Source organism: Zeus faber (genome assembly GCF_960531495.2).
Source record: "Zeus faber genome assembly, chromosome: 18".
Classification (NCBI taxonomy): domain Eukaryota; kingdom Metazoa; phylum Chordata; class Actinopteri; order Zeiformes; family Zeidae; genus Zeus; species Zeus faber.
Genome location: NC_137210.1, coordinates 17,802,542 through 17,827,766, shown reverse-complemented (window position 1 = coordinate 17,827,766; position 25,225 = coordinate 17,802,542). Strand labels below are relative to the sequence as shown.

Below are 25,225 nucleotides of genomic sequence, written 5' to 3'. Positions count from 1 at the left end.
AGATAGACAGATAGATAGATAGTTATGTGTATATATAGACAGACAAACTGTCAGACAGACAGATATACGGACGGATAGACAGACAGGCAGATAAACAGACACACAGACACACAGGCAGATATACAGATAGATATACAGACAGATACCCACACGCTCCTTGTCCTCCAAAGTGATGATTTCCTCAGAGAAGCAGTGCAGACACACATCCCCAGTCTTCATGGTCACCAGACTGGGCGACACCAGCCAGATCAGCCGGACACACTGGTCGTTCTCCTCCTCCAGGTCGGGGTCCGGGAGATGCCCGATCTCCATGTAGTCCGCCGCACGGCAGAACCCCGAGGCGGACAGGGCGTCCACAAACTCCCTGAACCAGCCGTCGGCGCGGGGCCGCTGGAGCACCGTGTCGAGGAGCAGATCCACCGCCGCATGGTCCCCCTCGGTCCTGGCCTTGTTCTTGAGCAGGTCCCTCCTGTCCCCCTCGATGGAGGGCATCTGGTCCAGCAACTGCTCCACCAAGATCAGGTTCTTCAGCCTCGATCGGAAGCTCTGGACGAGAGCCTCATTGTCGGCGTCCGCGGAAGCCATGGTGGTTCCAATCTAAAAGTGAAACCAGGGGGCGAACAGAACCCCCGGGGTGAGGCGGCCGCGAACAGGATCACTTTCGTTTCTCCAAAAACAAAACAAAAACCACCAGTCCCCACCAGGGGGCGGCAGAGGGGCGTCTTTCCGCTTTCACACTCTATCCAAGGCGGCTGCGTTCCGTTCTGCTGGGGCCACGTTTAAACTTGGGGCCACGTTTTTAACTTAGGGTTCCCAATTTTATTTCATTTATAGTTTTGCAGATGTTATTCCGTCGTCTCATTTCATACGGCTCCTGCGTAGCCACGTGCTGATATGATGTCATCACTTTCAGCCATCGGGTCGGCCTATTTCTCACGTAAATTATGCACAAGAAATATTTCGTAACTGTGACAGTTTATCAATGTATGTACGAGCCACATGACTACGACTATCAATACACTAGTTTTAAATGACAGTTACAGTAGTTTGAGCAACGAGCAGGACGACAGGGAAACCTGCCTGTTTATATTGGAGGACATTAATAATAGATTAGACTACATTTTAGTCATGATTGTGGTCTTTTTGTTTAGTTTATTGCTAATTTATCTTATTCAAGGGGCCGATCTACATTGTTGTGCGGGCTCCCTTTGGCCCGGTGTGTCGGACTCCAGGTTTCTCTTGCAAACCCCAGCGGGGGATCCTTATATGGCACGGTTCTACACATGTGTCGGGAAGGCCTCGTCTTCAATTCCTTTTTTTTTTTTTATTTTGTCAGCATGCTGGGCATACAACACAGAGTATTTGTGCCAAAGGTGAGACAAATAAACATAGAAACAAACAACATTTACACAAAAACATAAACATTGGACGACAACATGCATTGAAAGACAGTTAATTAGGTCCAGGAAAACTGGAACTACAGCTGGTCACGTGGCCTCTTCTCTTGTCCCTGTTCAGTGGGAACCATCTGGGCTCAAACTATCATTTGTATTTGTTGTGTCTGCTAGATCAGCCTTGTCTCGGGTCTGAAACTCTGCCATAGGAAGGGCTACCTCTACTTCATAACACCCGTTATCTCCTGGGTCCTCCGCTCTACCCGTCACAGCCAGCGTTTCATTTGCTGGCTGTTTTTGGCTCATAACGGATATATGTTGCTGTGCCGTTTGAATTCCAGATCCTTGTCTTCTTGTTTTACAATGCTTATCTGAGTCGCTATGTCTCCTGTCAGCATCGTAGCAGTTTCATGGGGCTTCAGGTCCCCACGGCCACCCACGCCCCCGCGTAAGAGCGAGGCCCGCCCCACCGCCGCCGACCAGACGCCCCACCCAGCTTGAGTGCCGAGGGCCCATACACCTGGCAGAGTGCGCTCACACGGGGCACCTGGATGTTAATTTAGATTATGCTAGTGCGGATTTGAATGTTGGGTTTGCTGAATACTGGCCTTTTCCCTGTCCACAGAAAAGTCCTAAATATTTGGTTGTAAAGCTTGAGTAGTTGTGGAGTTAGGGTGATAGGTAGCATATAAATAAGATAATGCATCTTAAGAGCTAATTCTCATCTTGGTTAAATTAATTTTAAACAAAAGAGAAATATTCATTATAGCCGGATTCTGTTGCATTGCTTGTATATCTGGAATAACAGGGGGGATATTAGCTTTCATTATCTCTTCCAGTACCGGTACAATCTTAATACCTCGATAAGTCATACCTGGAGGCATCCACCTAAACTGCCATTTGTCTCGAATTACTGGTGGGCAACTCCTAAATAATGGAGTAGCTGAAAACCGAACAATAACTGAGCAAATTGCCTGTGCTGCCGTCTGAGGGCTGCTAGAAATCAATGAAATATAATCCGCACACAAAAACAATTTGTGTTTTCACGTAATGCAATGGCCAATGGCTCTAGAAAAAATGGGAATATTTGTGTCTTGTGCCACATCCTATATTATCCCATTATTAAGAACAGCTGCCATAGGGTCCGCATACAGCAATTTCTGCCATTGAATAAAAGATTGCCCAAAACCGACTTGCTTCAAGGTGTAGAAGAGGAATGGAAATTCCACCTTACCGAACGCCTTCTCTGCAACCAGCGAGAAGAAAAAAACAGGATCGGCATCATTCCTAACCTACAAGATGATGTGTAACCGCCTACGCAGGTTCTCAGCCAGGTTTCTACCCTTTACAAAACTACTTCCAATATTTCGCCAGGACTTTGGCCAATATTTACTCATCCACATCGAGTAAAGATATAGGTCTATAATTACTGCAACGTTGCGAGTCCTTCCCTTTCTCATGGAATAAAGTATTGACATCTGAACGCATGCTCGTAGGTAAACTGCCTATCTCTAATGCATCTTGATAGACTAACAGCAGTCTCGGGGCAAGAACATCTCTAAATTGTCTGAAAAAATCTGTAGTAAATCGGTCATTGTCCAGGGGCTTTCCCCAGCTTCATACTTTGGATAGCATATTCAATTTCTTCCAGGGAGACATTACCTTCTACCTTTGCTGCTCTGTTAATGAAGGCAAATATATAGAGGAGAAAAAAGCTTCCAGTTCTCTTCCTCGATCACTCCTTGAGATAAATATAGTTCTTGATAGTAATCTCTAAAAACGTCATATGTCACCTTTTTATTTTTATTTTTTAATCTCTTGTTAAATTATTATGTTTAGTAAGTATAGCAGGGATGATCTGATTCTGTTAGTGACTTCTCTGCTTGGTCAAAATTTACCTGCTCTCTCTCCTTGTTTGAAATATTTTTGTTTGGTACAAAACAAAGCAAATTCGGCTTTCTTTTGAAAAAGTATTCTCGTATTCCATATCTCTGGTTCTGGCTGTTGGATACATTATTTTTCCAGCTCTTCAATATTCTCATCTAATTTTCGCCAATCCTCATTTGCTTTTTCTTTCTTTTTCAATGAACCATGTTGTATGAGGTGGCCCTTAGAAAGGCTTTAAAGGCCACATAATACAGGTCATTTACTGATCTCTCACTGAATTCCGAAAATTCTCTTGTCGTAGACCAGATGCCTGCATGGGAGTCTTCACTGTTCAACGTTGAAGCGCCATCTGGGAGAGTGATGAACTGTTTCTTTGGTTGCAATTACCAGATCCAGTGGTGCATGATCCGACGTGACAATATTTCCAAGCGTAGAATGAGTTACCTGACTCACCAAAGTATGAGAGACTAACAAAAAACAATCTGTCCTTGAGTGCATAGAGTGTGGGAGGGGAAGAAAGGTAAAATCATTTTCAGAAGGATCAAGTATTCTCCAAATATCTTCTTACCCCAGTTCATCAGACAAAACATCAATCGCTTTCATCTATTGATGAAATGCCAAAAACACTAATCCTGAAATCCACCCTATTGTAATCTCTGATCACAGGCCGATTTTTTTCAACCTCACAAATGAAACCAACCCAAACCCTCCTGGAAGGTGGCAGACACCTCACTTCTGACAGATAAAGAATTTAACCATTTATTTTCCAGAGAATGGACATCCTTCATTGAACTGAATGACTCTCCAGAAATATCACCATCCTTACTCTGGGAAAAGGAAAGGCAGTTCTGAGAAGTAATATTATTTAATCCTCCACTCACAAGAAAAAGAAAGGACAAGAATGCAAAAATATACTAGAACAATGATTAAAAGAATTGCACTCCCAACAAGTCCACTCACACACCGAGCAAATCGCAAATCGGAAATCGGAAATCGGAAATGAGATCCAAACAGTTTCATCTCAACTTGATAATATCATCCATCAAAAGACACATTTACTCATGCAATGAACAAGAGTTTGGAAACAAACAATTATTTGAAAATAAATTTGACAAAACAGATAGATTTCTTGCCAATCAATTGAAATGCGATGGAGAAAAAACACTTATTACAGCCATCAAAGATCCACAGGGTAGGATAACACACACCCCGCAAGACATGAATAAAATATTCACAGACTTTTATAATAAGCTATATCACTCGGATAATGAATCAAATTTATCAAACTTTTTTTTTATTCCTCGATGATATCAACCTCCCTAAAGTATCCACAGAGCAGGCTACCACACTAGATCAACCACTTACTCTAGAAAGCTGTCTTCTCTATGCCCAACAATAGATCCCCATATCAGATGGCTACCCAGTGGAATTCTATAAACACTTCTGGCCACTTATGTCCCCACTATTCATCAGAATGGTTACAGAGATTAAGTCAAACTCCACTATGGCTCCCCAAATGAATACTGCTCTCATTTTGGTTTTGCTCAAACCCAATAAGGACCCAACCCTCACCTCCAGTTATAGACCCATAAGCCTAATTCATTGCGATATAAAGATTATTAGTAAAACACTAATCAACAGAATTGAAAAAGTAATTCCATTTATTATACACCCAGACCGAAGAGGCTTTGTCAAGGGCAGACACTCATCCAGCAATATGTGCCCTTTATTCAGTCTGATCAGCATATCTCAAAGGAACAACTTAAATACTGTTATTGCTTCTTTATATGCCGAAAAAAAAAATTGACAGAGTCAATTGGAAATACCTCTTTTCCACCCTCAACAAATTTGGCTTTGGAGAGTCACTCATTGAATGGATCAGAATTCTGTACAACTCACTGTCAGCTTCTGTCATCACCAATGGTTATACTTCACTGGGTTTCACTTTACAACGTGGCACAAAACAAGAATGTCGGCTCTCCCTTTTACTATTCGCCATCTTTATTGAACCCCAGTGGCCATCCGTCAAAACAGTAATATCATTGGCATACAAACAGTAAACTCTGTTCACAAAATCAGTTTGTATGCAGACGATATTTTGTTATATTTACAGAACCCAATATCATCCGTACCAGAAGTGTTCAATCTAATATCTAAACCTACCCATCTCACTAATTGGTAGGATAGCAGCAGTGAAAATGAATATACTACCAAAAATAAACTATATATTCCACTCCAACCAACAGTAAATGAGTTGAATACTCTAGACTCAATAATCAATAAATTAATTTGGAAAAACAAGAAACCACAAATTTAACTAGCAACACTACAGAAAAACAAAGACTGTGGAGGCCTAGCAGGCCCAAACTTCAGATACTACTATTTAGCGAACCATCTTTAATTTATAATTGAATGGTTACAACCAGAGCCACCATTGGGCCATGGACGGCGAAACATTGAACTAACAGAATGTCAGGATTTATCAATATCTGATCTCTCATTTCTTACTGAATCAATAAGGAAACATAATTGCTTTAAAAATCCATTCATCACAATGACTCTGTCAGCCTGGCGGAGATTCCTTAAACTCAGTGGTCACACTCTATCTCCAAACAAATCCACTCCAATCTGGCAGAACCCAGATTTTCTTGTTAAAAACAGATCAATAATCTGCAGGCCTTTGAAAAGACAAGGAATTACTCATCTGGAACACATTTTTCAAAAACAATTTGCTTATATCCTTCCCAACCTTTACATAAAGGTGTAGTATTGGTGGTCATAGTTTCCTGCAATTCCTTCAACTACAGCAGTCTCTAAAAGTAAAAATCAAATTAACGAGCAACATCCTATAACCACCTCCGATGATTGAACATCTTGCTCATTAAGGTAATGTAAAAAAAAAAATCCCTTTTTCAGAATCCAAACTTTTATTAAAAACAGATGACACTTTATCTCTACCTACCATGGAATGGGAAAGAGACCTTGTTGTTTCCACCCATATCAACCCGTGGAAGCATATTTGCAACAACACTTTTTCCATGACCGCAATTCCAAAATGCAACAAATCCAATATAAGATTTTGCACAGGGCAAATATCACCCACCACAAAATGTTCAAAATGGATTTCATGGATAAAGACGTTTGTTCTTATTGTTCCCTTAATACCAGAGATGAGTACTTTCATGCCATCTGGTTCTGTCCACCTATCCAAACATTCTGAACCAACATTACCTAGAAGCTTTCAACCCTTCTGGGTCACAGCATTGCAACCTCCCCGTCTGTACATTTCAACTCGGTGACCTCTCCTCAGTTGACCCACTTTTTGATCGCCTTAACAATTGCCGAGAAAATAATATTACTCAATTGGAGAAACAGAGATAATCTCTCCGTTTTCCGGGGTTCCGGCACTGGTGGGTTGGTGTGGGGATGTGGTTGGCCAGGGGCCGACTGGGTGGGCCCCTGCCGGTTGGGTTCGAGTCCTGGCGGCTTTCCCCTGGTGCCCGATGGGGCTGCGGAGCGCGAATCCAGAAGCCACCTGGCACCAGGGGCAAGCTGCCAGAACTCTAACCCAGCCGGCAGGGGGCCCACCCGGTGGGTGCCTACCAGGGCCCCTATGAGGCCGCTTTCTGTCATTGGTGTAGGTTGGGGTGCCTTTGCTCCCGCGGCGTGGCTTCTCTTGAGTGTGCCCTGGGTGACGGGGGTGGTGGAGGGCCCACATATCTTGGTGGAGGGGCTGACATCCAGGAGCCCTGCGCTGAGTACACTCGGCTACGTGGATGCGGCTGGATGGAGGGTCTGTCCGGTTGTGGTGGGGCAGGCCTCGCCCTTGCATGGGGCGCAGGTGGGCGTGGGGGCTCGGGCAGTTCAGACGGGGTCTCGGTGCAGGACCTGGCTCCGGACCTGTGTACCAGTGTACCTGAACCAATTGGGATAAGTCCTGTACACTCACCAGTGGACACACACACACACACACACACACACACACACACACACACACACACACACACACACACACACACACACACACACATACAGGCGGTCTCCTCACAGGCACACACACAGCACCCGTTTTGAACACACCCCCAACACCCTCCTGGTTACATCCCTCCCCTTTTCTCCCTTATTTACATTTTCATTTACATTTACACTGGCCACGTGCCCAATTGCTGTTCCAGTTTTCCTGGCTTAATTAAGTCTGTTTTTTTGATACATGTTGTCGTCTGATGTTTATGTTTTTCCATGTACATGTTGTTTGGTTCTATATTTATTTGTCTCACCCATGGTGATTTGCCCCCTCTTGGAGTGGTGATTAGTTGTTTAACGACCAAAACATGTTTAGGTAATTCTACAAAAAGGGGGTCTTGTCAGGTACAGGTAGTCCTGTAGTCAGGTATAGGTAGCCCTGTCTACCTGTAGTCCTGTGGACTACAGGTAGTCCACAGGACCAAGTTATTGCGGCAGTTGATTGATTCTTGAAGAATTAATAAAAAATTGCATTGCAGGTTGAGAAGTTGAACTCCACTTGCAGACTAACTCTGTCCTAGATGCAATGGCACAAATACTCTGTGTTGTGTGTCCAGCATGCTGACAGCACAGGTAAATAAAAGACAAAGGACATCTCAGTAGCTTAGAGTTATAGACTTTTCTTCTACAATATAAAATAATAATAATTTTGGTGTGGTCTACCTACAAATAGAGATATTTTATTTTCTATGAATTTCATTGATTAATTTATTGACATTCAATTTCAACAATCCAAACTGAAGAATTCTTACAACGGGTCCTTTATTATAGCCTCTATGTGACATAATCTCCTGCAAAATTAGTATATGATACAACAAACTGCATTTTGTAATGTTTGAAAATGACCTTTCAGCTTTTTTTTTCTAAAATGTTAAGCCGCTCAAAACTTCCCCACAAGTAAAGTTGGATTTAAATTTTATTGCTCTCACAGCATCTAAACAAACCTAGGTGCTAGTATTTAACGACACTCCCATTTTCTAATACAATTTACTTACTGATTAAAAAATAACACATTTACATTTTTTACATGTGTCTATAATACAATATTTTTTTTATCTAACATTAATCAGCATTGTCTATGAAAACAATGAAGAGTAACAATATAATTATGCTGATTACTGATGTTTTGGTAGACTTGGATATGCGGATGCAAAATGTATGTGTTTGAATTTGTCGTGAGGCACCCTTTTTTTATTTAATGAGCCTATATGCTAGCTTTATAGCTTCATGTTTTCATGCATTTTCAATTACACTCCAACCCCCAATCACCCCCCGTCCCAATGCAAGTGCATCCCAAAGCCAAAAGGAAAACAAAAAATAAAATGAACATAATTTTTATATGAGAAAACGTGCTATGCTTTGGGCTCCATAAACAGTGCAAAATAGTAAATATAGTGATATAAACTCACAAAACTACGTACGGCCCTGCTCAAAATCCATCACCACACTTGCTCGTCAGAGGCCTGGCTCCATAGAAACATGCAACAGAACACTCTCAGATAATGCATATTATTTCATCTGCCAAGACCAGCAGGTCTGGGGTCTATCCGTTTTGGCAGTCACATCAAGGGTGCGTGTCAACGTCGATGATAATATCGGTAATAATGCAAAAAGCTCAAGGAAGAATACTGCAGCATACTTCAAATATTGCAGTGCAATAGGTCCATAGAACCCCTGAGTCACACTTCCGAGGAGACGGGCGAACGGCAGGTCAGCGGACGGTTCGCACAACGTCCTTAGTCTGTGATCGTTCAACAAAAAGTGACAAAAATCAAAATCAAAATCAACGCTACGAGATGTCCGTGTAAGCATGCCGACAAATTCCTTCTACCACTGTGGTTGCAGCAAAAATAAAACAAATAAAAATAAAGATATAAGAACACTTGTCAGAAGATGTTTACGGCCTTGGGGGGCCGGGGTCTGAGGCGGGCCCGTGGAGTCCCACGGAGCTGAGAGTGGAATCCAAGGGGGGCGGGGAGGAAGAGGAGGAGGAGGAAGGGGGAGAGTTTTCAACCGGGAGGAGGATCAGTTGGGACTGTTGATGCCTCTCGGTCTGTTGCGGTGGTTGTTGTTGTTGTTGTTGTTGTTGTTGTGGCTGTGTGTGTCTTTGGACCAGCAGGGCTGTAAGGCTGTCCTCCACTGGAGCGCCGCTGTCTTTGGATTCCTGAACGCTCCTCGCCTGCTTGTGGTCGGCTCCCTGCCGACAGACAAAAACACACGGGAGGACGAATTAATCCGAACCAGAAGCCCTCCGATTACCGGACGACCCGCTCCACCGCCATGCGCCGCGTCGCCCCATAATTATTGTTCAGAGTACAATTCGGAGCACAATGAATCATCCTCCGAGGAAGAAGAAGAAAACACAGAGGTTGAAAGAGGCCAGCATGGTCCCAGCCCCCCTGGAAGTCGGAGAAGACTGTCGGTTGAGAACATCATCACAATGGTCCCAGGGCCAACACTGCACCAAATCTGCCTTCGAACTGTTCATACAGTGGAGAGGATTATTCCGGACAACACAAACCTTGTGCTTTATGGTGCTTTATAAATGTATTAAAATGTGCTGGCTTGTTTTTTTTTTAAACGTATTAAATTCAGTTATTCATATGACTGTTTTGATCTGAGTTACATTTGTCATCATCACGTGGAGGCCGCCGGGGCAGCTCGTCATAATGAACTTTCTTGTGCCAAGTCTAACCCTCATCAAAGACAAGACAAACATGACATGTGTAAGATACTAAAAACATGCCAGCAAATGAAAAAAGACGTGCACATAATTACCATCATGGCAAGTTTGAATAATTAGTGCATATTGTGCGCTTTGTTATAAAAACACGAGTGGTGTAATATCAAGGAAAACCTGTCCTATGCGGACAACAAAACTTAAATATCTGGTCAAGTTGGTAATGATAGTCAGTGACGATGATAATTTGAAATAATTACTTTTGGAGGAGGTTAAATATGCATATCTCACATTTTGAAGGTGACTTTTAGGGCACCGGCCATTTCTGGCTGGAACAGTTTTCATTGGTTAAACATGGAAACATAATACAAGGGTTAAGTAAAAGCGTTGAGCACCTCCTCCACCACTGAGACAGCTACGTTACTTCTGACTCATTTACGAGACACTTTGAATAAACGAGTCTGCAAAATGACCCAGCGAAAAAGCGAATTGAATGCAAAATACTATTTAGAAATATAATATATGTTAGGGATTAGATTCAGCAGAACCCATTAAAAGCCTAATATCTGAGCGGCAAAGGGTCACTGTGTATTTTTGGGTTGAATGGGGGCGTCTCTTTACATGGGTTCGGGAGTGGCTGAAGAGACTGGAGCCAAGTGCGGCCACGGGCTGGACCCTGAGCGCGGGCCTCTGGTACTCCAGGGCGGAGGTGACGGCGCTGTAAGCCGGGGGACCCACGCTGGTCTGTCTCTGCAGCAGCTGCAGGATGCTCTGGATGTCCGACACCATCTGGGTCTCCAGCCTGGAGGAAGCACAGAGACAGAGAGAGAGAGAGAGCGAGAGAGAGAGAGAGAGAGAGGCAGGGGTGAGAGAGTGGGAGGAACGGGGTAGGGGAGTGGGGAGAGTGGGGGGCAGAGAGAGAGAGGGGGCGGGGGGGTGGAAAAATGGATAGATATTTAATTCATCCCTAGAAGGAAAATGCAGTAGGCCATATTAATAAAGTAATAAGAATAAATATAGAAATAATTGGCAATATGTGGAATAAACCCCAAAAAATAACTACAAAAATGAAAAATGTGCACCATACAATAAAATTAAAAAATAAAAACAAAGTACAAATGCAATAGAAATATTTGGCAATATACAGTAAACCTAAAAAATAACAATGAACCATAAACCTCTGTATCAACACTGGACGCTCAGAAAATTGGAAATCGCGTTTTATTTGATACACATTTTATACACATTTATAAGAAATACAAAATATACCTACTTTCTTTCATTCGACTTCATCCATTTCATTCATTCTTTTCTTACATTCTAGTACAGTTCTACACAGTGCAACATGGAGTTTTGTCGCAGATTTAAAAAAAAAAAAAAAAAAAAAAGGCAACACGACTGCGTTAGAATTCAGACTAAAAAACATAAACGGACTCGAATGTAACTAGAGTATAAATATTCGTTTTAAATGCAGTGGAGTAGAACCAGTATGGCAGGCGCATGCAGGCGCTACGAGCGCCGTGGCCACGAGGGGGCGCGTGCGCTCCTCGACATGAAGGCCCCGCAGCGGCGCGCAGGCCGACGCGGGCAGCGAAAATGAAAATTCAGTGCGAGGTGTGATATTTAGGCTAGTGGAACACTATAATAGAAAATAACATAATGATAACATAATCATAATAACACCCCCCCCCCCCGACGTATGTCGTGCATTGTGCTGTTTAATTTGAAAAACAAAAATGAAATGACAATATACACTTCTATAAAGAGAAGTGAACAGGGAGCAGTGCTTGCGCCGCTGACCATAGCGACTAGTCATCCCAATATGGGCGAGGAGCGAGGGAGCGAGTACACTAGAAAAAAGTACAAGTACGTAGCAAAACTATACAGAAAATAGTGCACAGTTATAATAATGCAATGTAATAATAATGCAAAAATAGTACAATTGGGATGTGGTGTTTCAAAATATGCTACAGTATGGTATATGGTACAATATGCTGGTATGCTGGTATAGTAAATATACAGTATGTACTGCCATATTGTAAAAAAAATCTCTCTCTCTATATATATGTATATATACAGTATATATAGTATGACATAATAATAATAATAATAATAATAATAATAATAATAATAATAATATTATTATTATTATTATTATAAACATAGCTGCGGGCAGCAATACACAATTCAGTTTCATAGATGACTTGCCTATATTGTAATGCAGACAACATTTATGAAACTTTAACAACGATACGTTTTCATTCAAGTCTGCCAAGTTAAGCTATAGTCAAGCTGTTAAACTGTTTGCACATGACGTTTCTTGAAAACAACCTTTTTGGGTTTTTTTTTCTTTTAACCAAACTTTGTCATTGTTGTTATTTACCTTGTTGTATGTGAGAACATGTGGAGGCTCAGTGACGGCAGGCGACGTTGTGTCTCGTGTGCGTCAATTATGATGTATTTATGTGGGTTTATGTTTGTGATCTCTAACCCCTACAGAGCTACGCCGTACACTGGACACGGTGCCAATGGACATTCTGAATCAGAACCTGTACATTTATAGTAAATAGCATGATGACGTCATAAAGCATCTTACTGTAAATCTCATCTCGTTCATTTTGTTTACAAACAGCGGTGTGTCGGTCAAGCAGGGGTCAGATTTGTTCAGTTTTTCACTAATTGATCGATTTGGATGAAAACTGAACCACATGTTATTGTTTTGTTCCAGACACTTTTCGCCTTATCAGCTTATCAGCTATACTATAATGCAGACAACATTTATGAAACTTCAACAATAATTTTGAATATAATTAAAGATGAATTATTTTTATTATTGAATAATTTCTTAATATTACAAACACTTTCTGCCTTTTCATGAAAGTTTGTTAAGTTTAGCTGTACGAAAATGTCTATACATGGCGCGTATTACAAACGTAATCTAACGTAATGTATTTGTAAAGTTTGGTTGAGTTTATTTTTCTTCGATCACGCTCTGAATTACTCTGCTCACAACGAAAGGTCTTGTAAAAAATATGAAATATGGACAGTTACAACGCGGCGTCGTACAATCTGCGGAGGGCGGTGAAGGACGCTAAACGTATGCACAGGGACAGAGTGAAGCGACGGATAGAGCCATGGGACATCAGACGCTTGTGGCAGGGGTTGCGTACCGGCCGAACAGATCCACGGACGATGCGACCTCCCAGGTACTGCACACCACGCTCCCGAACTTTGATGGTCGACTATAGCTCAGCTTGATAGACCATAGTCCCCACCAGACTGGCTGTCAAGGTGCAGGAGCTAGGACTGAACACTCCGCTGTGGTCCTGGATCCTGGACTTCCTCACAGCCCGGCCCCAGATGGTAAGGGTGGGGAGGCAGTGTGGCGTTGGTGATTAATGTGGCTTCTGTCGACAGGGTGAGCAGCTTCAAGTACCTGGGAGTCCACATCACGGAGGATTTAACATGAACTTTACATACAGACGCTCTGGTGAGAAAGGCGAGGCAGCGTCTTTACCACCTCGGGCAGCTGAAGAAATTCAGGGTCTCGGTGACGATCCTCAAGTCCTTCTACTGTGGAGCGGTGGAGAGCATCCTGACGGGCAACATCACTGCCTGGTTTGGGAACTGCACTGCTCAGGACAGGCGGGCCCTGCAGAGGGTGGTGCGTTCCGCCCAACGTACCACTGGAATTACCCTCCCCTCCCCGCGGGACTTATACACCAGGAGGTGTAGTAGCAGAGCCCGCAGGATCATGAAGGATCCTCACCACCCCAACAATGGACTGTTCCAGGTGCTGCGGTCGGGCAAGCGCCTCCGCAGTCACACAGCGAGGACAGAGAGACTGAGACGGAGTTTCTTCCCGCAAGCCATAGGAACTGTCAACGCTGACCTCACCAGGGGTCCTAACTGCGTCACACACTGCCTCACTGTACTGTCTGTAGCATACTGTACTGCAAGTTCCTGAATCACTGTTCTAGCTATTATTTTCAGTTTGGAAACTATTGTGCATAATCTCCAGGTGTGTCGCAATGACATTTCACTGCACACATGTATGAACGTATGTATATTTATGTAACAAATAAACCTCTTTAATCTTGAATCTTGAATATTTCAGTGCTTTACTGTTTATTGTATTTTTCATTAATGTGGACCACCGATTTAAAATATTAATCGAACAGATCTACTGACATCTATGAGGTAAGAAGCTATATAAATATACACGTAAATTGATGATAGCAGTGTAATGTATGTATTTCTTTGGTAAAGCTGAGTTCACTTTTTTTGTTGGATTACATTTTCAGTAAGTCCAGTTTCCATGAAATACGACAAACAGTGTGATATTTCTGTGGGTTATTACCATTGCACGGCTTCTATCTTTCCGACACCACCTTGAATTTGGACTCATTACTGAGTCGCACATCACAGTGTTTTCGAGGGACACCATTTCGAGGATTATTTTCTGGTGTTGGGGATGTGTGGATGGAAGGGTTTGAGCAGCCACACCCGATGCTCGTTGGTTGGGCTAACGAGCAGCAGGTTTAAAAACCCCATCCACACACACACACACACACACACACACACACACACTTCAGGAGAGGAGCCCTTCATGACATGTACCATCTGCTCCTGGCTAATTCCACCTAGCCTCCTCTCTGCAATATGTATATTGCAGAAAGGCAACGCATTGTCATCTGTGTCTTTGTGTCGAAGGGCCCAGGAAAACTTCAACCACGAGGTCTTTGTGACAGCACAGTTCTAACAAGACATATACTAATTTGTGTGATACGCCAAAGTTGATTTTCCAGACAGTTTTAGGCTTCAGAATTTCAAGATTTTTTTCTTCATTTTTCCTCTTACAATAACAATAAGGGGCTGTCGTACATTAACAATAGGGTTCTAGCACTGTGGAAGGGACCCCTAATAAATATAACTGCAGGCAGAAAAACACAGGGTCCATTATCGAGGCAATTACAAATTGCAAGTTTTCATTGAACGCAGCACCGATTGATTTAATGATGCGCTGACGTGAGTTTGCTCAGTCCGAGGCATTTCATCAACTTTTTAAACTTAAACTAAAATAAAACGGACGTGATTCTGATCACTTGCTCTGGAGCTGCAAGCGAACTCCATGTGTCAGGACAGAAACACTGAATGTTTCTGACTATTTTCAACTCCTACAGTTGATATGTTGCGACTGGCTCCAATTCTGCAAAATAAGGAGGGACACGGCACCGGGTTAGACGTGAACAGGATGCATTTATATTTACAAAAAAGGCATATATAGCAAACTGGATGATGATGTCACAAAGCACCTTACTCCACAAGCTCATCTCGCTCCACCACGGAGCAAGATGGACCACTTGGACCACTTGGATCACCCAAGTTTTAGAACCATGGCTGTCCGTGATTCACGTACGTTCAGCAACTTCCGGTCAAATTTAATTGCTTTTTTTTGCGAATTCCTGCTCCGTTTGTGGATTGACATGGATGTAACTTGAACCACTAGATGTCTGAGACATCCTGGTGTGGCAAGTGGCAAGGAGAATAATTATAATAAAAATTGATAACAATAATAATCCCTGCAGGAGGGACCCCTAATAATAATAACACTAATAATAATACGACTACTAATAATAATAACTACAACAACAACAATAATAATAATAATAAGAACAATAATAATAATAATAATAATAATAATTATTATTATTATTAATTATTATTATGATGATTATTATGATGATGATGATGATGATTATTATTATTATTATTATTATTATTATTATTATAATGGCATCACAATAATTCAAACAGTAATTCTATTAATGAGCATCCCAATACGATATAAGTTAAGTAAGTTATGAGGGGACGAGGTTAATACAGATGTAGGCATCGCAGGGAATCTTTTACACCATCTCCATCTGCCATATTCACTCGTAGTCATCAAATGGTAAAAAAAAAACAACAACCCAGCACAACCTAAATTGAGCCCAAGTGTCAGAGCAGAGCTGCTGATGTAGTGCACAGCTGGCACATTTTAATGGAGGGTGGGTTGGTGGGGGTGGGGGGGTCAGTAACGGGTGCAGAGGAGCCCCCCCCCCCCCCCCCCCCCCTCAAAATCTGCGGCCGGCACCAGTGATCCAGGAGCCCTTCGGTGTAGTTTCTCCTTCTCCCTGCCATCCTCCCTGCTAAAAAAAACAAACAAACAAAAAAAAAACAGCTGCCTGCTGCTGCTCATGTGTCTGTCGCCCGTCTGTCTCGGTGCGTTGCTATCGCAAAAACAGGGGGGGTTTCGCGTGTTTACATCAGACTCCGTGTCGCCGCAGACGGGGATGGATGCGCGGTACCCCCTTCTTCCCTCAGCTGATGTATTAAGACGTACCTGTCCTCCGTGCGTCTGCTGGGGAGTCAGGTCCTATTTCCAAGCGAAGAAAAAACGGGGGCTGCGCTGCAAACGGATTCACACGCGGCGCAGCGTTTCCAAGAAAAGACCGTGACAAACAACTGGGACTAAAAAAAGAAGGGAGCTTTGAGTTCCGGGGACGCTGATTGAGCACTTGAACCTCCACAGATTGGCGTCTCGCTCTGTGATTGTATCTAGTTCTGTTCTCATGTGTCTCGGTCCAAGTACAGGCCCTGTCGTTTCGAGGATAAATGTACACGATGTGGGATTAAAGCGGAATCCATACCATCGTCGTCTGCCGGGTGGATTACACGACACCCGGTCCCAGAGTTGCGTTTGAAATGGCTTTTTTTTCCTCCCCAACATCCCGGTTCACGCTCGTCCTCCACCTTCCTTTCTCTAAAGTTTGACCGTGTCTTGATCAGTTGATTTCTTTGCGTTTTTTATTCTTCGTCGCTGGAGGTGATGGCTATATCGTTTCATCCCAGGGTGCTGTTCCTTTTTGCGACTGTTCATCCATATTGAGCGCGACTAGCTGCTCTGCTTTAATCGAATTGCTGCCCTGTGGGTGCCCGGTCTTTGCTTCCTGGCCGGGAAAGGCGTGGCGCACCCCGCCCACCAACAATGTCAACAGCATGTATGACGAACAAATACATAACGCAAATACATTGAGTAGGTGTTTCTTTAAAAATGACAGAAATAACGGGTTACCACTTTAACCCAAAGGCCTGTGGATGCACGTGGACCCTTCCGAAATGTTACCTGTTCAGGTGCTCTTGGAGCTGATCCAGGCGATGCTCCACCTCCCCGTACGTGATGTCACTCGGAGAGTTGTCGTCGGCGCGCAGCTCCTGCGTGGGCGCTGACTCATCTAAGTAGCCTGCCGGCTTCCCACAGCCCCATTTATCACAGCGCGGATCTGGGAGCGGAACCAAACACGCCTGCTTTACAACTTCACATGTGGGTCAGTGCAAGGTAATCACCGAGCCAGCCAACCCCCCTCGCCCGAAATAGACCGTAATTCATCTCCGCAAGGGAGCTGTGCGCTCGCCGCCTCGTTGTAATTCATCACGACCCTCGTTCTCCGGAAAATTGTTTACGTGTTTATTTAACTAGTTATTTATTCATTATCTTTACGAGCCGGGGTGCTGATCCCTGGGTTATCTCTGCTCGCCACCCGTTGACACTTGGCGGCCCTCTCGCCCATCGATTTGCGTTGAGCCTCTTTTTCCCAGGGTTCCAAACACGGCGATGGCGTATTTTTGTGTGGCGATAATGCTATCTGTGCCCGACAGGGTTGCCATGACGCTCGGTTCACATCGGGTTCGTGTCTGAGGGAGATTTTGGTGCCTCCCTTAACGCTCGAATTGAGAATGCTCACAGTTGCCTATTCGGTCTGATTAGAAGGATGGGACGGCTCGGATGGTCTGGTCCGGTGGTTCTCAACGTGGGGTCCGGGGACCCCCCCGGGGGCCCTTTAAGAGGTACAGGTCCCCAACGAAATGATTAATCCTTAAACCTCAACGTTATTTAATTTAAAAGACGTTAGCACCATTAGTTAGAGAATGCACAATTATGACTGTTTGATCATATTGTCATTTATATCTCCCTAACTGTAGTACAGACAGGGTCGGAAGTTTGGACGAAATCATATCTAACAATAAAAAATCGTCCGAATGCCTCTCAAATTGAGGGTCCTTGATTCCGAAAACCGCTTGAGAATCACTGCTCTAGTCCGTGGAACCACTAAATAGAAAAGTCTCCGATGTGCTCATCTCTTATAGTTCTGCTGTTTTGTTCCTTTGGACAGTCGAGAAATGTTGGCCAGAACAAACACTCAGGTCTTGGATTTGATGGTAACAGGTCCAGGGCCAGGACATTGCATGGCTGACTTCCTCCAAAAGCCTCCAGAAAAATGGGAAACCCCGTCTCCACTCAGGGCTTCAGCATTTATTTCACTGGGGCAGCGGGTTTCAAAGCGCACAGGTTTTGGTGGAGGAGTGAAAATCTTTACTCAAATGATACACACACACACACACACACACACAGACACACACACACACACACACTTGGGTTTGTCTTAGAGAGCAAATTCTCTGCTTTTTCATCCATGGACAGAGCGTCTCCGCGTGTAACTCAACAAACCGTCGAGCCATAGTTCTGTTTTCCGAGCGGCACAGCACCGGCCATGATGCTGAAATAATTTTATGCCGTTCTGTATGATCCTCTCAAAGTGGATATTTGTCGCAACAGCCTTTTTTCCGTGTTCCTAGCTGCTATGATGTCATCGCTTCGGGGGATAGCGAGCAGCTATTGTATCCTGACCTCACGCTCCTGGGAATGGAGGCTATTCAGTCCTCCGCAGACACGATAACAACGTACCCAGACAGGCTCCCAACCCAGGATTCTGCTCGGTAACCGGGCGAGGAATATTGTTTTCATGTAAAGATGGCGTATACAGTGCATGCATTTTGAACAAAGACCGGTATATACCTTCAAAAGACGGGCTTTTCTCCAGAACACCCCGGACTTGGACGCGGGTCGGGTCCGGGGTGGTCGAGTCCAGACCGGCGGCGGCGGTCGAGCTCAGTGACCTCAGCTCTTCTCTCCCAGAGGTCTTACACTCCTCCGAGCGTCTCTTTAGGCACGAGTACGACTCCCTCATCCTCCCCGAGTCCTCATCCGCTTCCGCGTTGCTTTCCCCTGTGGGACGGTGATCAACAGGAGTCAGTGGAACACGCTGTGCTGCCGCGCCCCCCCGCCCCCCTCCCGCGGGAGCACCACTCAGCGCACAATAACAAAGGTCAATTTAAATCCACACAAAACCACACAACAAAACAAAAGCGCGCTCTGGACGTTTCGGTGGGCCCCTACCTTTGGGCAGGTTTGGTGTGAAGGAAATCCTGCGCTTGCTCTGAGCTCCCTCCTCGCCGTCGCACGACACCTCGTCTTGGGAGGCCTGCACAGCGCAAATGTCGGGGGGGAAACACCTTGAGACGATGCCGGACGCGGGGAAACGACGGACAAAGCGGCCTGAGGCGGCCGGGGTTTCGTACCGTGGCGTTCTCGTCTCGGAGGTTGAAGGTGAGCTCCAGGTTGGTGAAGAAGAAGTCGGCGAACTCCGGGTACATGTCCAGCACCTCCAGCAGGTCTTCCCTCTGGATGGTGTGCAGGTCGCAGTAGCTGAGCGCCCGCACGTCGGCGCTGGACTTGCCCGGCTTGCCGTAGAGGTGGGTCATCTCGCCGAAGATGTCGTTTTTTCCTGTGTTTTTTTTTTTTTTTGTTTTTTTTTTCGGAAACACACATACAGGTACAGACAGGGCATCTGAGAACAACGCCTTCGGTAAGATCCCGACCTGGAGGGACGGCCCCAGTGAGCCAGCTCCCCTGCAGCAAGCGGACACCGCGCACATCGGAGAGACAGTCAGCCCGTCGTCATAGGGTTGTGCAAAATGGGAGCAACGAGGAAGGAATCATTTTTCTTTGCGTTTGTGCTGCAGTTGGTGTTCCGCATCAGTCGTCAGTCATCGCTGATCCATTATTTACGCCCGGCGAATAATGGCCTCGTCAAAGCCACTTTGATGTCGGAGCGAAGGGGGTTTGATATCGATTGACACACTTTTACTGTATAGCTGGCTACAAAGGGAATATTTGTTCAAATAAAGGCCTTCAAATAATAATGATAATAATAATAATAAAAAAATGATCAGAAAGAAACAAAACCCTGATTGAGGCCTAGGGTTTCAGATGAATCCGTGTTAACTTTGGGGTTAAACCTGCGCTGTGGCCCTCGGGGCTCGGCTAAGGGGGAACCGTCGTGAAAAGGATCTTTTGTCGGCGTCGCCCCTCGCTAAATGCCAACACGGCGAGCGCGGGGGGGTGTTCGCAGGGAAAGGAAGGGAGGCATCCGTCCCCAGTGTGTCCGTTTGGGGCCGATGTTATTTTTGTGGGCCCCTCACCCGTCCTCAGCGGACACCTTTCTCACAAAGAGGACGGCGTCACACGGAGCCGCTCTGCGTCCACTCCCACACTAAACTCCACACACACAAGGACGCCGAAGGTCACCGCCTCAAGAACCATTCTGCTGCCAGACAGAAATTCGTCCCCTCCCCAGGACCATTTCCTGCTATATAATCACCACCCCCTGCCCCCCCACTTGGACCCCCCCAAAAGACTTAAAAACAACAATGTCTGGGGGGGTCAAAACATTTATCTATACTTCTTACCTGTAATCGTAGACATTACTATATATTTCCCATATACATGCCTGGAAGAATCTTGTAATACGATTTCAGACACCCCTAAAGAGTGGACCGTAACATTACGCTGAGCATCACGCTCCGGGGGACGATCCGCAGCTCAGATCAGAGCGATCTTTTTTTCCAAACAAAGCAAATAAAAACTGTGTTTTTATCATTTTGTTATTAATACTTTATTATTCTATAATTTGTTGACTCTGTTTCCTAATTGAATGTAATAAAAAATGCCCCGTGTGTAACCGTGCGTAATGGGTACACTTTCTCAGTCACTGTCTTGCAGATTTCCCTCTAGGGATAAATGAAGAATATGTATTATTATAATTAAAATTATGATTACGATTATGATTATGATGATGATGATGATGATGATGAGGATGATGATGATGATGATGATTATTATTATTATTATTATTATTATTATTATTATTATTATTATTATTATTATTATAAACGTTGTTAAACTCTCAATGAAGCCAGATGCTTGAGAAATGCTGATGGTTTGAAACCGGTGCTCTAGCAGCATTATGTGTGCATTAAATGTGACTGAGGGTTTTTTTTGTGATGGGTGACTTTTCCTGTGTGTTATTAATGGGCTTTGTGTGATGCAGCAGCTTTTGCTAAGCTCAGACCCCATTCTGTCACGTGCACTTCTGGAGGGCATTCATTTCATGAACGATGGCCAGTTTAATCCAGGCTTGGCCTGTAGCACCTGGTTGTGGCTCAATGAGGGGAAACATTATGACTAATAAGACTAATGAGCATCCAATATCGCTGTATCACCAGTATTGCGAAATAGACACCCGTATCATCACTAATTTCAGGTTGACAATTACTTTGTGAGCGAGTATTTCCTTTATACTCTCATCTATAATCCCCCCCCCCCCCCCCCCAGCTTAACCTGATCTCGCTGTTCTCATAAAAAGCATCAGAGGAACACGTTGACAGCCGCTTCACCGCGCTCTTTGAAGTTGCCAAACAGTCTTCAATGGAAGCACTTAATAGAAATGTCAGAGTCTCATGCCTATCACACGCACGGCCCTTTTACGCTTCAAAGAGCAGGGGCTTGAAAAGGCAGGCGTGCTTTCCCACAGCCCGCCGGAATGTGTGAAACACAACACGACTACGGGGTAGAGAGGGAGGATTCTGACGTGGGGAGCAAAGAGAAAGAGAAAGAGGAAGATGGAGGAGGCGCTGGCCACTTCTCTGATCTGCAGGGGAGAATTCCCATGGTGTCTCGTTGCTTTAACTGTGGGTCTCAATTAGGGAAATTACTGGAGCTCACAGCCGTAACACCTCCTCAACTAACATGGATTCGGTGATGTCAAATCCTTTGGGACATCACTGCAGGTTAAATTTAACATAAGGTTAGCAACGCCGTCCTTAATAATCGTAGGGGCAGTGATGAGAACAGTATGTCGTTGTTATGTTGTTGTTACTGTGTAAACTTGAAACCCATAAATGAAGCATAAAAAAGTTGACATATAAGGTGAAGGTGGTATCACATAAAGAAATATATAATCTTTATCTATACTGTATATATATTTGTATATATATATATATATATATAAAAAAATCGAAAGTAATAATTACATATACACTTGCACATTCCAGGTGGTAACCAAAGACCATTTTGTCCTCCTGCTTTTGTAATCTTGACTGTAATTTCATCATATTTCATGTCCATCAACTACCAAACAAAGTAAAGTGTTAATATTTTAGTATTTCCTCGGCAGCCATGACTCAAATCACATCCTCTCTCAGCCAGTATCTGTTACCGTGTGCCATTTTTCATTATACGACTACAGCGGTGACACAATATTTACCTGACTACACCTTTAACAGTTCTTGACCAAAAGGTAACGCCGTGGCATTTAATTAAGCAGCTCTCACAGGCAATTTTATCTAAAAAAAAAAAAAATCTCAATGCGTCTCATGATGACATTCAACGCACAATTCAACTAAAAGACCTCCGGAAGAAAACGTGGTTGTAATTGATAGGATTGTTCACGCTGGCTGACTAGATCCTGAGAGGTTGAGGACAACAGAGCGTGACACGTGGCATTTAAATTCACTGTACAGAGGAGAGGCTTTGCCGAAAAGTCACAACCGGGAAAAAACTTACGGCCAAGGAAAAGGTGACCAACCTGCTTCCCCGGTATAAACCTTTTTTTGTCCTTTTTATTGGCATTGATAATATCAGAATTAAAGTTTAGGTTGGCTGGTGTTCCACCTACATTTCAATCGGCTGGAATAGCAGTAAAAGCAAACAAACATATACTTTTTTTTGTTTCTTTGAACGTCACACACCAGGGCCGCAACCTACTGAATTTATACAAGCAACAACATTCCCACTTTGGGAATGCTGACTCCCATTTGTTCCATAAGATAAAATAAGATTTTATCAAATACAAGATTTTCCACAGAGAGAAATTCAGGGACTTCTTCAGTTGCCCCTTCCCTGGATTTACTACTATTTTAGGAATTGTCAAAGGGCACAACGCAACACGGCACTAACTCTGGATCTACAAGTTTCCTTATTTACCAAGGATGGCCACCACGATGTCGTCTTTGAGTATCTCGATTGAGCCCCGGGAGAGGAAGTAGAGCGCCGTGAGGACGTCGCCGCCGTGGACCAGGGTGTCTCCCGGGGGGGCGTGGGTGGTCTGGAAGCGCATGGCAAGGGCCCGCAGACAGCCCTTGGTGGCCCCGTGGAACGCTTTGCAGTCCTGGAGGAGGTTCCTGTTGAGGTGGAGGCAGATGTCTGCCTGGAGACACTCGGGAAAGCCTTTTAAAACCTGCGACGCAGAAATAGTTCCATGAACAACGTGCTCACTACGAGCTGTATGATATCCCCCGAAATGAGAAGTCCGTTTTATCAGTCGGTTTTGAAAATACACAGCCCCTCCTTAATGAGCAGAAAAGGTTGTTGCCTTCCGATTAAATTGAGCTCACAAACAGCTCCTCTACCAATAATGTGAGGCACAGGTGTTCCCAGGGATTGCTGTGGACAGCCACAAAGGCAAACTTAAAGACAAACTCTGGAATTTTTTCAACCTACATTTTTTCAACCACTGAAGCACGTGGTTGCGATGCCATGTCTTGCAGCTTGGCTGAAGCTATTCTCTCAATACTGGATCAATTTAACAGATTCTGAAATAATAAGGGAGTTTTCCTGTAAAGTAATACGGAGTTTTTTATCTTCATATAACCCTTATACCACGATTTACATTTACCAGTAGCTTCTGTGGTCATTGTGTGGATAATTTCTCAACTCCATTGACTTCCACTGCTTTCTGAAATGAACTAAGCTAAACCATGCTAAACTACGCTATTGATGATAGGACTTTGCTGTTTGCCTGTTTATGATGGGGATTTGTACAAGCTGTGATTGATTGTTTTCAACCATGCCGGGATCAATGCAAACACACCAATTGAATTTCCCAGTGATAAGGTTTCTCCACTGAGACAAAACCACCAAAAAGACACTCAAGAAGACCACTGTTGCTGCATTTCATAAAACAATATGTTTAAGTCAGGAAAACTAATGTTAATCGACTAATCGAATTAAGTGCCTTCAATATGATTCATATAATTTAAATAGGGTGAATATGCATTTAATGGAAACTGAAACCTCTTGTTCCCTCAACATAAAAGATGGAATAATATCCACAACTTGATGAGTAAATAATATGGTGTAAAATGGTAATAAAATGGTGTTTATGGACAAGCTGCTTCCAAATATAATCACACATGTTCGGTGATTTGAATGATTTAGTGATTTTAAATTTATTTGATATTTGCAACAATCAATGAATATGATATATAATATGATATAGTATAATAATATCCGTAATACAACATATTAACATAACATATTATCATATTATGCATTTTTGTTTATAAACCAGAGGTTTGGACACATTCTTCTTCTTCCCTGTGTTCAGCGAACATAGGATCTTAGGGACATGGGATCTCAGGAACAAGGGACCTTGGGAGCATCTGACCTCGGTAGCAAAGGACTTTGGGAACATAGAGCCGAGGGAACATAGAGCCTTGGGAACATAGGGCCTTCGGAACATAGGACCTTGGGAACTTAGGGCCTTAAGAAGCAAAGGATCTTGGGAGCATCAGACCTTGGGAACATGGGACATTGGGAAAATAGGGCCTTGGGAACATGGAATCTTTGGAACAAAGGGCCTAGGGAACCAAGGACAGTAGCAGCTCCCCTGCCAGATGGCACCCAAGTGGCTTTTCCCGTGCTCCCCGACACAGAGGCAAGGGAGATGATGATGAAGACAAACTATTTTATTGAAGAGAGTGGCAAGATGTAACAAGCTGGGAGCAGATTGAATGTTGTTATGAAAAAGGCTCCCCCTCTGTGTGTGTATGGGGATGGGTGATTTAACCCGTGCTCATCAATTTCCCTGATGAGCAACAGTTGCACAGCCGCCCCTGACCCTGGGCCCAATTAACCCAAGACAGGTGTGGCTGCTTAAAACACACCACCCAACACCACAAGGACCTTGGAAACATAGGACTTTGGGCACATAGGATTTGTGACTGTGGGACCTTGGGA

The 25,225-nt window shown here is 44.0% G+C and overlaps 2 protein-coding genes across 2 annotated transcripts in view; both read right to left on the bottom strand.

Moving 5' to 3' along the window:
* The window catches only part of ifih1 (interferon induced with helicase C domain 1), a 15,697-nt gene extending 15,134 nt beyond the window's left edge, over positions 1-563 (bottom strand). The window contains exon 1 of the mRNA XM_080018771.1: positions 151-563. Within this exon, the coding sequence (XP_079874897.1) occupies positions 151-492 (342 nt within the window). The 5' untranslated portion in view covers positions 493-563. The remainder of the gene's footprint in view (positions 1-150) is intronic.
* Positions 564-6,640: 6,077 nt separating this feature from the next.
* kcnh7 (potassium voltage-gated channel subfamily H member 7) overlaps positions 6,641-25,225 on the bottom strand; it is a gene marked incomplete at both ends in the record, with an annotated part of 52,551 nt that continues 33,966 nt past the window's right edge. The window contains 10 exons of the mRNA XM_080018865.1: positions 6,641-6,790; positions 6,885-6,968; positions 7,054-7,197; positions 9,418-9,501; positions 10,606-10,786; positions 17,153-17,309; positions 18,884-19,093; positions 19,265-19,349; positions 19,447-19,652; positions 23,192-23,444. Coding sequence (XP_079874991.1) covers positions 6,641-6,790; positions 6,885-6,968; positions 7,054-7,197; positions 9,418-9,501; positions 10,606-10,786; positions 17,153-17,309; positions 18,884-19,093; positions 19,265-19,349; positions 19,447-19,652; positions 23,192-23,444 — 1,554 coding nt within the window. The remainder of the gene's footprint in view (positions 6,791-6,884; positions 6,969-7,053; positions 7,198-9,417; positions 9,502-10,605; positions 10,787-17,152; positions 17,310-18,883; positions 19,094-19,264; positions 19,350-19,446; positions 19,653-23,191; positions 23,445-25,225) is intronic.